Source organism: Cervus canadensis, chromosome X (genome assembly GCF_019320065.1).
Source record: "Cervus canadensis isolate Bull #8, Minnesota chromosome X, ASM1932006v1, whole genome shotgun sequence".
In the NCBI taxonomy this organism is placed as follows: Eukaryota; Metazoa; Chordata; class Mammalia; order Artiodactyla; family Cervidae; genus Cervus; species Cervus canadensis.
Genome location: NC_057419.1, coordinates 12,921,271 through 12,934,393, shown reverse-complemented (window position 1 = coordinate 12,934,393; position 13,123 = coordinate 12,921,271). Strand labels below are relative to the sequence as shown.

General features: G+C 50.2%; 1 protein-coding gene across 5 annotated transcripts in view; it reads left to right on the top strand.

Annotated features, from left to right (window-relative positions):
- Positions 1-13,123, top strand: part of SHROOM2 (shroom family member 2) — a 60,016-nt gene that overhangs the window by 31,065 nt on the left and 15,828 nt on the right. For 4 of the 5 annotated variants that reach the window (XM_043457749.1, XM_043457748.1, XM_043457751.1 and 1 more), the window contains 2 exons: positions 8,912-9,433; positions 12,373-12,894. In XM_043457749.1, coding sequence (XP_043313684.1) covers positions 8,912-9,433; positions 12,373-12,894 — 1,044 coding nt within the window. The remainder of the gene's footprint in view (positions 1-8,911; positions 9,434-12,372; positions 12,895-13,123) is intronic. The other variant, XM_043457750.1, reaches the window with a different exon arrangement.

The window sequence follows — 13,123 nt, the reverse complement described above, 5'->3', positions numbered from 1 at the left end:
ACACATCCAGATTCGTGGGTTGTCTTGTTGTGGTCATTTGCTACCAATATTCATGTGAGTGAAGACCTATATCTCACACACACAAACACACACACTCATGTGTAGTATCTTTGAGATCTGTTTATAGATAAAATGGGCTCTTGTCAGCAGACTTGGCTTTTCTGTCTGCAGGAGGTGCTTGATGCATTGGAAGTATGCTTGCCAGATAGACCTACTTAGGTGTTCTGTGATCAAGTGAGCTGCTAGCAAATGAAGTTCTCTTGGGTGCAGCTTTACATACACGTCTGTTACGAAGCCCAGCCAGGGGGCTCTTAAACACATTTGGAGGCCATTCAAAATAAAATAACAGTGGGGCTTCCCTGGTGGTCCAGTGGTTAAGACTTTGTCTTCCAGGGCACGAGGTGTGGGTTCAGTCCCTGGTTGGGCAACTGAGGTTTCACACGCCTTATGACTCAGCCAGAATAATAATAATAATAACAACAAAGTGTCCAGTTTTTTTAAGTAGAATACCTGGAAATTCAAGAAAAGTATTTTACACGTATACATACAGACACACCTGCATATATATGTATACACACATGCATGTTATATATGTATTCACAGAAGCATTTAAGTATATGTATGTGTACTCATGCACACATAAATGCATATGATTGATAGACATATAGGAATAAAGTAGAATTTTCATGTACAGTAAATATCTGAACCCTCTTGAGTAAATATCCTGTTTCTAAATATGGTTCAGCTGAGTAACAATCAGACAATATTCTGAGATACGGTATTTTCAAAATTTGGGGTCACCTGCATTGTGCTAGAAGGGAGACACTTAAAGCAGATGGTTTCCTCTTAATTTACAGAGATGCTAATGCTATTCTGAAAGTGGTCGCTCAGTGGTGTCTGACTCTTTTTGCGACCCCATGGACTGTAGCCCGCCAGGCTCCTCTGTTCAGTGGAATTCTCCAGGCAAGAATATTGGAGTGGGTTGCCATTCCCTTCTCCAGGGGATCTTCCCAACCCACGGACCGAACCCAGGTCTCCCGCACTGCAGGCGGATTCCTTACTGTCTGAGTCACCAGGGAAGCCCTAAAACTGTATTTTAGTATCTCTTCCCACACAGTTTCCCAGAGTTCAAACGTGGCCCGTTATTTCGTAAGCTTGAGGTTTGTTTTCAAGAGCCAGGATTTATACTTATCTGGGGGTATGGTTCCCTAGGCTGTTCTATAGTCTTTAGTAACATTTCTTTCTTTTAAAGAAAAAAAAAATCTGTGTTACTAATATTAGAACATTTTTATTAAAAACAGAGGGACTTCCCTGGCAGCCCAATGGTTAAGACTCTCACCTTCCACTGCAGGTGGGAATAGGTTTGATCCTTAACTCCGGTTGAAGAGTTAAGATCCCACCTGTCAAGCTGTGTGGCTCCCCCAAATTTAAATATACAAGATATGAAAACACATGCAAGTTCTGGAAGGCAGAAGGATGACAGTGAAAATTGTCCTCAGGACCACATCCAGAGAGAGCAGTGTGTCCCCTTATACTTTATATACTTGATGTAAACAGTGTTTTTTTGCTTGTACACCTCTGGTGCCTGGCACTCGTAAGATCCGGCCGCCCAGTGGGAACACTGTGGACTTGTAGGGATGTGTTCCCAGTCTTGCCCAGTGGGAAGTAATACTGCAGCAGGCATATGTGGTGAAACACTCTTCCTCTCATTCGTTTTCTTAGGAGGACAGTCTGGACGTGGAATTGCCAAGCCGTCTTTTGGAAAAGACTTGGGGCTCCCCTTGGTGGTCCAGGGGTTAAGAAACTGCCTTGTGATGTGGGGGGGCTCGGGTTAGATCCCTGGTCGGGAGACTGAGTGCCACCTGTCTCAGAGCAACTAATCCTGAGCACCACAACTGGAGCGCCCATGCCCAGCGACCCAAGACCCTGCATGCCGCAACAAAGACCCCAGGCAGCCAAATAAATAAATTTTAAAAAAAATTTTTTTAATCTGTGACTTGACAGGCAAATCTGTTGCATTGTTGACCTGCATCTCCTTGGTGACTGGCAGAGTTGAACTTCTTTGTGTGTTGTTATCTGCACATTTGTCTTTTTTTCTTGTGTGCATTACTGTTTGTATGTCTTCCTGCTGACCTCGGCGCCTTGCTTTTTCTTTTAATTTTATATCGGAGCATAGTTGATTAACAATAATGCGTTAGTTTCACATATACAGCAGAGTGACTCGGTATACACGTGTGTGTGTCTGTGGTTTTTCAAATGCTTTTCCCATTTAGGTTGCTGTAGAATACTGAGCAGTTCCCTTGTCATTTATCTGTTTTAAATATAAATGTGTGTGCATGTCCATCCCTACCTCCCAGTCGGTCTGTCCCTCGCCCACCCGTTCCCCCTGGTAAACGTAAGTTCATTCTCTTAAGTCTGTGAGTCGGTTCTGTTTTGTAAATCAGTTTATTTGTACCATTTTTTTTTTTTTTTTTTAGATTCCACGTGTAAGCAATATCATATGAGATTTTTCTTTCCCTGTCTGACTACAAATGGCATTGGTTCATTCTTTTTAATGACCGAATCATCTTCCATCGTATATGTGTACCACATATATCCGTCAGTGGACATTTAGGCTGCTTCCATGTCTTGCCTGTTGTAAATAGCGCGTCAGTGAATACTGGGGTGCGTGTGTCCTTTCAAATCGTGTTTTTCTCTGCAGATATGCCCAGGAGAGGGATGACAGGTTCGTACGGTAGGTTTTTTGGTTTTTGGAGGAAACCTCCGTACTGTTCTCCATTCTGACTGTACCGTTTACATTCCCCCCAGTAGTGTAGTGGGGTTCACTGGGTCTTCTCTTGTTCATTGTTCTTTATGTTGCAAATAGATGCCCAAGGCGTATTGTGTGCCTTTCAAACACTGATGGTTGGTTGTGTCTGTGTATGCTCAGTTGTGTCCAACTCTTTGCCACCCCGTGGACTGTAGCCCGCCAGCCCCCTCCGCCCATGGACATTTCAAGGCAAGCATACTGGAGTGGGTTGCCCTTTCCTACCCCAGGGGGTGGTTGGTTGGGGTTAGGTTTTTTTAATTGAAGTAGAGTTGCTTTACAGTGCTTCAGGTGTACAACAGAGGGATTCAGTTACACCTATAGATCATTATAAGATATTGAATATAGTTCCCTGGGCTATACAGTGGGTCCTTGTTTATATGTATGCTAGTGCGTATCTGTTAATCCCAAACTCCAAATTTATCCCTGCTGTGGCCTGTTGTAATCACAATTTTATATGTCTGTGAGTCTGTTTCTGTTTTATAAGTAAGTTCAGTTCTATCATTTTTTAAGATTCTGCATTTAAGTGATATCATACGGTATTTGTCTTTCTCTCTCATAATTTCATTTAGTATGTTAATCTCCAGGTCCATCCATGTTGCTCCATATGGCATCATTTCATTCTTTTTTTTTCATGGCTGAGTAATATTCCACCGTGTGTGTGTGTGTGTGTGTGTGTGTGTGTAGCACATCTTTGTTATCCATTCATCTGCCAGTGGACATTTAGGTTGCTTCTATGCCTTGGCTGTTGTAAATGGTGCTGCTACTGGAGTCCATGTATCTTTTCAAATTAGAGTTTTCATCTTTTCTGGACATATCCCCACGAGTGGGATTGTTGGATCACATGGTAGCTCTTTTTTTTTTTTTTTTTTGACAGTGCTATATAACTTGTTTCAATTCAGCCAAGGAATTGAACCCCGGGCCATAGTTTTGAGGGCTTCACTGGTGGCTCAGCTGGTAAAGAATCTGCCTGCAATTCAGGAGACCTGGGTTCCATCCTTGGGTTGGGAAGATCCTCTGGAGAAGGGAAAGGCTACCCACTCCGGTATTCTGGCCTATACAGTCCATGGGGGTCACAAAGAGTCGGACACGACTGAACGACTTTCACTTCCCACAGCAGTGAAAGTACAGAATCCTAACCCCTTGACCACCAGGGAATTTCCTTTTTTTTTTTTTTCTCCCCCTGGGACTGTCAGGACTTTGAATGACAATCTGTGGAGGTGCACTTGGTTCACAAGTGGATGGTTACAAGGGACCATTGCTCTTGCTAGCAGCTCAACAGAGAGGGGCAGAAAAGTAACTAAAACCATTGTTTTAAAAGCGCCCCCAGACCCTCCCCCACATAAACGAAACCCCTCCCTAGCATTGTCTTCATTGCCTGCAGGGTGCCTCTCAAAACGAGTGGTTATACCTGTGTTTGTATGTTGCAAAAATTACTATCTTCCTTGACTTCTGGACCAGGGCTCGGCCCAAGGCCCTGGGTCGAAGTTTGGGAAGCCTGTCCGGGTGGAGGACTACAGGTTGGTACCCAGGGGTACCTCACTGTGTTTTTCACACGATGATGATCTAGTTGGGGAGAGACAACGCCACGCCAAGGATGAAAATTGCAGGAGTAGGTTTTCACATCCCACGTGCGTAGAAAAGCGAGTGAGAAGGAATTGGGGAAGGAAAGATCCATGAAGCAGAGCTTCCCAACAGAGGTGTGACCTCCAGATGCCTCAGGGCGTTCTCCCGGACGCCCCTGCAGGCGGGCATTTCGTCCCTGCTGCCCTCTGTCTGTCCGCCCAGACCTGGCTTTGTGATCGAGAAAGTTTGAGGAGAGCTTAGATGCACGTGTCTAAAATCATCACCCATGTTCCCTCAAGGGAACACCGTCAAGGAGCATTGGAGAAGTGGGGTTCAGGCTCAGACAGGATTGGCTCAGACACTCATATTTGGAAGGCTGGAATTCCTGATAGCTGTGCCATCCTTGTTTCCTGGATATGGCAGGAAGTATAGTAATCTCACACCCCTCTTAGAAGAGCTTTGCTTGCACGGGTGGAATCGCTGCCTTCTCTGGGGAGACCGCAGCACATCCTGTCTAAGGCATTTTGCAAATGTGCAGTAAGTCACTTCAGTCGTATCCGACTCTTTGCGACCCAACGGACTGTAGTCCGCAGGCTCCTCTGTCTGTGGGATTCTCCAGGCAGGAATACTGCAGTGGGTTGCCGTTCCCTCCTCCAGGGGAATCTTCCTGACCCAGGGATCGAACCTGCGTCTCTTATGTCTCCTGCCTTGACAGGCGGGTTCTTGACTACTAGCGCCACCTGGGAAGCTTTAAGGCACTTTGCAAATAGAGCTCCTTTTTAATTAATCTTTTAAACATGAATCCAGATGGACAAAGGCACTTAGATATTAGCAATAAATTGTAGCTACTTTAATTCTAGGTTTCAATGAGGTGGTGGATATTTATTAAATAATAGATACGTATTTATTAAATAATAGGTATCATTGGAACTTCCCTGATGATCCAGTGGTTAAGACTTGGCCTTCCACTGTAGGGAGTGGGTTTGATCCCTGGTCATAGAGCTAAGATCCCACATGCTTAGCTGCAAAAAACACAGGACATAAATAATAGAAGCAGTATTATAACGAATTCAATAAAGAGTTTAAAAATGGTCCACATGAAAAAAAAGTTTGGTTTTTTTTTTTAGGGGAAAAAAAAAATTGGTACCAGGTGGTGTTGAGTGTCTTTGGATGCTAGATTTCAGGAGTTTTAGTAAGGAAAAAAAAAAAAGTTCAGTGTTTTTTCTCAGTTCTTTGGAGTGAAACACTGGGGCGGCGTGTGGGAGTTGCCATGAATGAAGTTTTACTGTCTTGTAAGAGACGCAATGGCTTCAACCAGAGGCAGGCCCAAGGTTGGCTTTTCCCTGGCCGAGGTGATAGTTGGTGACAGACATCTGAGCCAAGAGTCACCCTTCTCTGATGGTTGTCTAAAGGCCGTTCCGTCTTTTGTACGCAGACACCTGCTGGACTGTGTATTGTCCTCTGAACCATCCATTGCATCATTGAAGCTGTTTGGATAACTTTGTTAAAAAATCAATGACTTTATTTTTGGCTACACTGGCTCTCCATTGTTGCATGGGCTTTCTCTAGTTGCGGTGAAGTGGGGGGGCTACTCTCCAGGTGTGACACTTGACTTCTCATCAAGGAACCCCCAGGCTGAGTAGTTGTGGCCCCCAAGCTTCGTTGCCCCACGACGGCAGGTGAAATCTTCCCGGCCCCCCAGGGATTGAACCTGTGTCCTGGGAACAGGCGAGTAGATTCTTAACCCCTGGACCCAGCAGGAAAGACTTCGCCTTCCAACTGCTGCCTGCCCTTTACTTTTAGTATTTAATGGCCGATATACAAGGGTACCTTTCCTAGGCTGTTTGAGTTGGCAGAACATTCAAGTTAACTCTCATTTCAGCAGACTGACTTCCCCAGACCGCTCAATATGTGAACGTTTCTTTTCTCAACATAATGCCTGTTTTGGCTGGTTTTTTTTTTCTGGCTTCCCCATGTGGCTTGTGGCATCTTGGTACCCTGAGCAGGAATGAACCCAGGCCCTCCGCAGTCAAAGCACCGAGTCTCAACCACTGTACCTCCAGGGAATTACCTGACTTTTTTTTTTCTTGTTTGTTTTAAACTAAATTCCCTAAGCTGGGTTAATATTTTATTAACCAGGAAGTGAGTGAAGTCGATCAGTCGTGTCTGACCTTTGCGACCCCGTGGACTGTAGCCTCCCAGGCTCCTCCTCTGTCCATGGGATTTTCTCCAGGCAAGAATACTGGAGTGGGTTACCATTGCCTTCTCCAGGGTATCTTCCCGACCCAGGGATCGAACCCAGGTCTCCTGCATTGTAGGCAGATTCTTAACCCACCTGAGCCACCAGGAAAGTCAGTTAAGCTGGAAGTGGAGAACAAACCTGCCCACTTGTGGGGTCCCGGAGGGTGACTGATGATCTAATGTCCTCGTCCAGTTACTGAACCCTTTGAGCTGCTGTCTCTGGGCTCACGAGCGTGACAGTTGCAGAGTCTGGCCCCAGCTAGACAATGGGGGATGCTGGGGGAATTGGAGGGGGGAAGTCCGTGGTCTCCTGTAGACCAGCCATGGAACCTGGAAGGGACCTTTCTCCTGAGGACACAGCAAGATAAACACACCTAGGGCAGTCAGCTCTCAGCACAGCCGCCTGGGTGGGGTGGGGCCGGTTGCAATGGCCAGACCTGGAGCAGATGCACCTCCTGGGCTCCGAGCGGGTGCCGGATGTGTGTGCAGAACTCTCCCGCCCCACACATCAGGTGGTAGATGACGGCTTGGCTTGCACTTGTGCTCTGCCCGCTGGCTGGCTGGTCGCTGCCCTCTCGTGGAGTCTCCTCTAACAGCCCTGAGGTGGTCTCAACAGAAGACAGCTCTTCCCATGGACGGAAGGGTCCGTCCAAGGCTCATTTGATGGCTCAGGTCAGAAGAGTGTTTCAGGACAAAGCAGCGGATGCATGGCCAGCTCATTTGTTGGGAGTGTGGTTATTGTAACACCCACGAGCTTTAGTTATGGCCTGGATATATATATGCATGTACAATATACATCATAAAGCTTCAGCTTCCCCCATGGCTCAGATGGTCAAGCGTCTGCCTGCAATGCGGGAGACCCGGATTTGATCCCTGGATTGGGAGGATCCCCTGGAGAAGGGAACAGCTACCAAAGAATTGATGCTTTTGAACTGTGGTGTTGGAGAAGACTCTTGAGAGTCCCTTGGACTGCAGGGAGATCCAACCAGTCCATCCTAAAGGAGATCAGTCCTGATTATTCATTGGAAGGACTGATGCTGAAGCTGAAACTCCAATACTTCGGCCATCTGATGTGAAGAGCAGACTCACTGGAAAAGACCCTGATGCTGGGAAAGATTGAAGGCAGGAGGAGAAGGGGACGACAGAGGATGAGATGGTTGGATGACATCACCAACTCGATGGACATGAGTTTGAGTAAACTCTGGGAGTTGGTGATGGACAGGGAGGCCCGGCATGCTGTAGTCCATGGGGGTCACAAAGAGTCGGACACGACTGAGCGACTTCACTGTCACTTTCATATGCATGTACAGAATGCCTGCGTGTGTTTTGCCAAGGTAGGGGTGTGTGTGTGTCTGTATGCATGTTAGTACGTGTTGGGGAAAGCTAGAACTGGATATGGAAATGGATGAAAAGTGAAAGTGTTCATCACTCAGTTGTGTCTGACTCTTTGTGACTCCATGGACTGTGTAGCCCGCCAGGCTCCTCTGTCCGTGAGATTCTCCAAGCAAGAATACTGGAGTGGGTTGCCATTGCCTTCTCTAGGGGATCTTTCCAACCCGTGGATCAAACCAGGGTATCTTGCATTGCAAGCAGATTCTTTACCTGCTGAGCCAAATGCCTAAGAGTGTGAAAAACATCAATGCCTTGGCGCAGCTTCCAAAACAAGCAGTCTTTGTTTTTCTGATATTAAATCATAGGCTGCTGGTTTAAAAGGTTTTGTTAATGTATTTGCTGCTGTCTTAAAAAGTTGTATAAGTGAAAGTGAAGTCGCTCAGTTGTGTCCGACTCTTTGCAACCCCATGGACTGTAGCATACCAGGCTCATCCGTCCATGGGATTTTCCAGGCAAGGGTACTGGAATGGGTTGCCATTTCCTTCTCTCCCCCCCCCCCCCAAAGGTTTTATCCTTTGTATATGGCAATTTCCTGAAATAAGTCCCATAAAAATACTGTTGCAATGTGAAATGAGTATTTCTCCATTTCATACCCATTTTTTGTTTAATGTTTGTGTGAATTGTATTTTGCCCCCAAATGGCAGTGTGTGTGCCCATGTGAGCCATGTGTGTACCTCCTCTCCTCTGGGTATGATGTGCCCGAGTACCCTCTAATGTGTGTTTGCATCTGATCTCTGCCTGTTTGCAATTGGAGCGGGGACTAGCGTGCGCAGACATGGATGGATTTAATTCTTTAAAGTCATTGAAGGGAGGTTATCCGTGCCCTTGATGGAAGGGCGTAGTCGGTTCGGGGAGGAGAGGGTTCCCTGGAACCCGTGGCTCATTCTTCTTCCTTGCTTCCCCTAGACAAGCAGATGGTCAGCCTGGGGAGGACTGCCCAGGAGCACCGTGGGACCCCCGGCAAACCTCTGAACCCCCTGGTGCCCAGGAAGGGCCCGAGGTGTCCCGGGAGGCCCGCGGCCGGGCGGGCACCCTCCCTCGCGATTATCGGTACCTGGAGCCGCGCGCGCCTCTGGACCCCCCCGCCCGGGGGCAGGAGCCCCGGCCCCTGAGCGCCGCCCTGCCGGCCAGGAGAGCCACCCTGCAGAGGCCACCGCCGCCCAAGCGTGAGCTCCGGCCACCGCCCTCCGGAGGCGCGCACAGCCGGCCCCGCCCCTCGGTGGCCTCCTCCGAGGCAGTGGACACGCGGAGCGCGCAGCGCACGGAGGAGCCTGCTGCCCGGCCCCGGCGGGAGGCGCCGCTCCCTGCCCCGTTCCGGCCCCTGCAGACCTCCGACATGGACACCTCGCGCTCGCCGTCGCCTCAGTTTGCGCCACAGAAGCTGACAGACAAGCCCCCGCTGCTCATCCAGGACGAGAATGCCGCCAGGTAGTGTCTCTCCCTACCTTCTTGCCCTGTTTAGGGCTCCCTGCAACGGCGGGAGTGTCCAGTGCATCCTCCCTGCGTGTGAACATGCACGCCCCCCCCATCCGCCCCTCCCCCCACCCGCCGCCGGCAGCCTTGACTCCACCCCCCATGCTGGGTCCTGGGACTAACATGGGGAAGACCCCCACAACCTCACACCCCCTCCAGTGGCCACTTGGATTTTTAACTTGCTGGCGACTTTCCTGTCCCCCAAGGGCCAGAGGGGCAGCGCGAGGGTCACAGTTCAGTCGCTCAGTCGTGTCTGACTCTTTGTGACCCCACGGGCTGTAGCACGCCAGGTCTCCCTGTCCATCACCAACTCCCGGAATCTACCCAAACTCATGTCCATTGAGTCGGTGATGCCATCCAACCATCTCATCCTCTCTCGTCCCCTTCTCCTCCTGCCTTCAATCTTTCCCAACAGCAGGGTCTTTTCCAGTGAGTCAGTTCTTCACATCAGGTGGCCAGAGGATTGGAGTTTCAACTTCACCATCAGTCCTTCTAATGCATATTCAGGACCGATTTCCTTTAGGATGGACTAGTTAGATCTCCTTGCAGTCCATGGGACTCTCAAGAGTCTTCTCCAACACCACAGTTCAAAAGTTAATGACAATGAAATAAAACCTGTTGCTCAGTTGCACCCTGTGGGGCTAGCCGCTAGCACCCTGGACAGCGCAGAGTATGGCTGTTTTCATCCTTAAGGGAAAGTTCTGTTGCATCTCCCTGCTGTAGAGTCTTGACTCTACAGTTGGAGACACTTGCCTTTTTGGTGGTGCTGGATCTTCCCTGCTGTCGCGTGTGGGCTTTCTATAGCAGCAGCAAGCAGGGGCTTCTCTTGTCACGGAACACGGGCTCAGTAGTTGCCACGCCCCAGCTTCGTCTCTCTGAAGGATGTGTGGTCTCCGTGGACCAGAGTTCGAACGCGTGTCTCCTGCATTGGCAGGTGGATTCTTTTACCACTGAGCCACCAGGAAGGTCCCTGAATTTTATTTTACCCCCGAAGACAGCACCGCATGGACGTTAACTGATAGCATCCTGAGATTCCCCCCGGGGTGGAATATCAAGTGCAGCTTCATCTAGGGGTCAGCACTGCCCTTGTCCGAATGCAGCTGACACTTAGAGGTCCTTTCTCTTGGGCACATTGAGGAGCTCTGAAAGGGAGGAGAAGCGATGCAGTGGTTTTTGAGTGGAGGGTGGAGTGTGTGTGAGAATGTTGCAGATGAGCTGACTTGGGCCTCTTGGCTCTCGGGCCCTGGTCTGGGATGTGGTGGGCTCCTCCGAGGAACGTGGCTGAGTGTTTGCTCGGTACTCTTGACCTCTGTTGACTTTAGGAGGTGGGTGGGGGGACTGTCGGTTTTCTTTTTTTTTTTTTTTTTTTTTTTGTTTTTTTTTTTTTTTTTTTGTTTTCATTTTTTTCTTGCCCCGAGAGAGTGTGGATTTTCTCACTCTTGTCTTTTCCGAGAGCCTGAGAGGAGATTCCACAAGCAGTGGCAATACTTGTTGACAGTATCCAGTGGGGACCTCTTGACGCATCCACTAGGCTCCCACTCGGTATGTCATTTTCGGGGACCAGCGAGGTTTTCCTGAACCAGCGTCATTTGCTGTACTGGCCTTTGTAGAAGACCGGGTTCTGGTTAAAGGAGCACAGCGGTGGGGCAGAGGGTGACCATGCCACTCAGAGTTTCCTAGCCAAGAAGGTCAGCTTACCATGTACCGAGTTCAGTGTCTCCGTCCCCAGGGCCAGTGTTACAGGTTGGTGACAGCCTGAGAGGGTGGAATGCCTTTGAGATCCACCATGAACTTTGAGCCAGGGTTCATGAAGGGAGACCTGCTCCACACCCGTCATCAGCTACCAACCAGACAGGGAGTAAAACACATCAATTGGACAGGGCCTGTGAGCAGCCTGGTGTTTGTGCAGAGACGCTCGGGGTTCCCCTGGTGGCTCAGATGGTAAAGAATCTGCCTGCAGCGCAGGAGACATGGGTTCGACCCCTGGATCGGGAAGATCCCCCCTGGAGAAGGAAATGTAACCCACTCCAGTATCCTTGCCTGGAGAATCCCATGGACAGAGGAGCCTGGCGGGCTACAGTCCACGGGGTCGCAGAGAGTCGGACACGCCTGAGCGACTGACATACACAGACACAGATGCTCTTCTTTGGCCTCTGTGCCTGCTGACTGATTTCTTGAGTGCTGTCCTGTATCTCCCCCCTTCCAGTTAGCTCTACTTGGGGAGCCTTCTGGGGCACAGAGCAGCCCCTTTGTCCTGAGACAGGCCTTCTCGAATTCAGCGGGTGGGTCCTGCGGTCTCAATGTGTGCCAGTCCGAGGCAGGGATGCAGAGAGCAGGAAAGTGCAGCCTTCCCACCCTGCAGGGGATTTTAGAGAGTAGTCACTCGCTCAGAGTAAAAAATGCATCCACTCGTGTTCCGAAAGCAGTGTTCTCCGGTATTCTGGCCTGGAGAATTCCATGGACTGTGTAGTCCCTGGGGTCGCAAATAGTCGGACACGACTGAGCATGTTTCACTTCACTTCACTAAGTCACTAGCAGTGGGGAGCGTTTCTATGCGTGGAGGGAAAAGAAGGCAATGAAGAGGGGTCTTGCCTGTGTTTTTCTCCTTGGGTGCAATGCTTCAATTCTCCTTCTGAAATTGAGCACCTCGAGGCAGAGGAGGGTCAAGAGACCCAAGTTGGGGGGCCGGGGGCAGGAACTCCTAGACCTTGTCTCCCCAATCTTGGAACGTGTGACCTGGATGGGCCCATCTTTTGAGTTGGGCTTCCCTGTCTGGAAGGCACCCGCCTCCCACCCCTACCATGGGACCAGCCGGTTTGCTCATCTGAGTTCTGATCATTGAGCCGCGCCTGGGCTCACGGCGTGTCTCCAGCGGACCACCCTTGTCTTGGCAGAATCGAGCGGGTGATGGACAACAACACCACGGTAAAGATGGTGCCCATCAAGATAGTGCACTCGGAGAGCCAGCCAGAGAAGGAGAGCCGCCAGGCGCTGGCCCGCGTCCCCGAGCCGCCTCCGCTGCCCCGGGGCCTTGAGCGGGACCAGATCAAGACGCTCAGCACGTCCGAGCAGTCCTACTCGCGTTTCTGCCCCTACAGCCGCCAGGGCACCGAGCCCCAGCCCCCTGCCAGTGCCCCGGGGCCCCCTGCCAAGGACGACCACGCCTCCCCTCCCGCGCTCAGCTACCTGAAGGCCAAAGACAGGACCGCCGACGACCTCAAGTCAGAGGAGCTGGCCCGCGAGATCGCGGGCAGGGATAAGTCGCTGGCGGACATCCTGGACCCAGGCGTGAGGATGAGAACCACCATGGACCTCATGGAGGGCATCTTCCCCAAAGATGAGCACCTCCTGGAAGGCGTGCAGCAACGGAGGAAGCTGCTCCCCAAGGTGCCCTCGCCCAGGATGGCGGAGGAGAGGTGAGTAGACCACCCCACCCCACCTCTGCCTCTCTCCTTACCTGGGTGCGGTTCTAACCTCTTGGGCTTCCAGGGCGAGGGGCCACGGACGTATCTCTTTATCCGTTCTCGTGCATGTTCTCTGCTGACAGGTTTCTCCATAAGTGCTTGGCACTTTGGGACTTTTTTTTTTTGACACCCTCCCCAAATTAAAGGTCCATTCTGGGGACCGCGACGTCAGTTGGGCAAA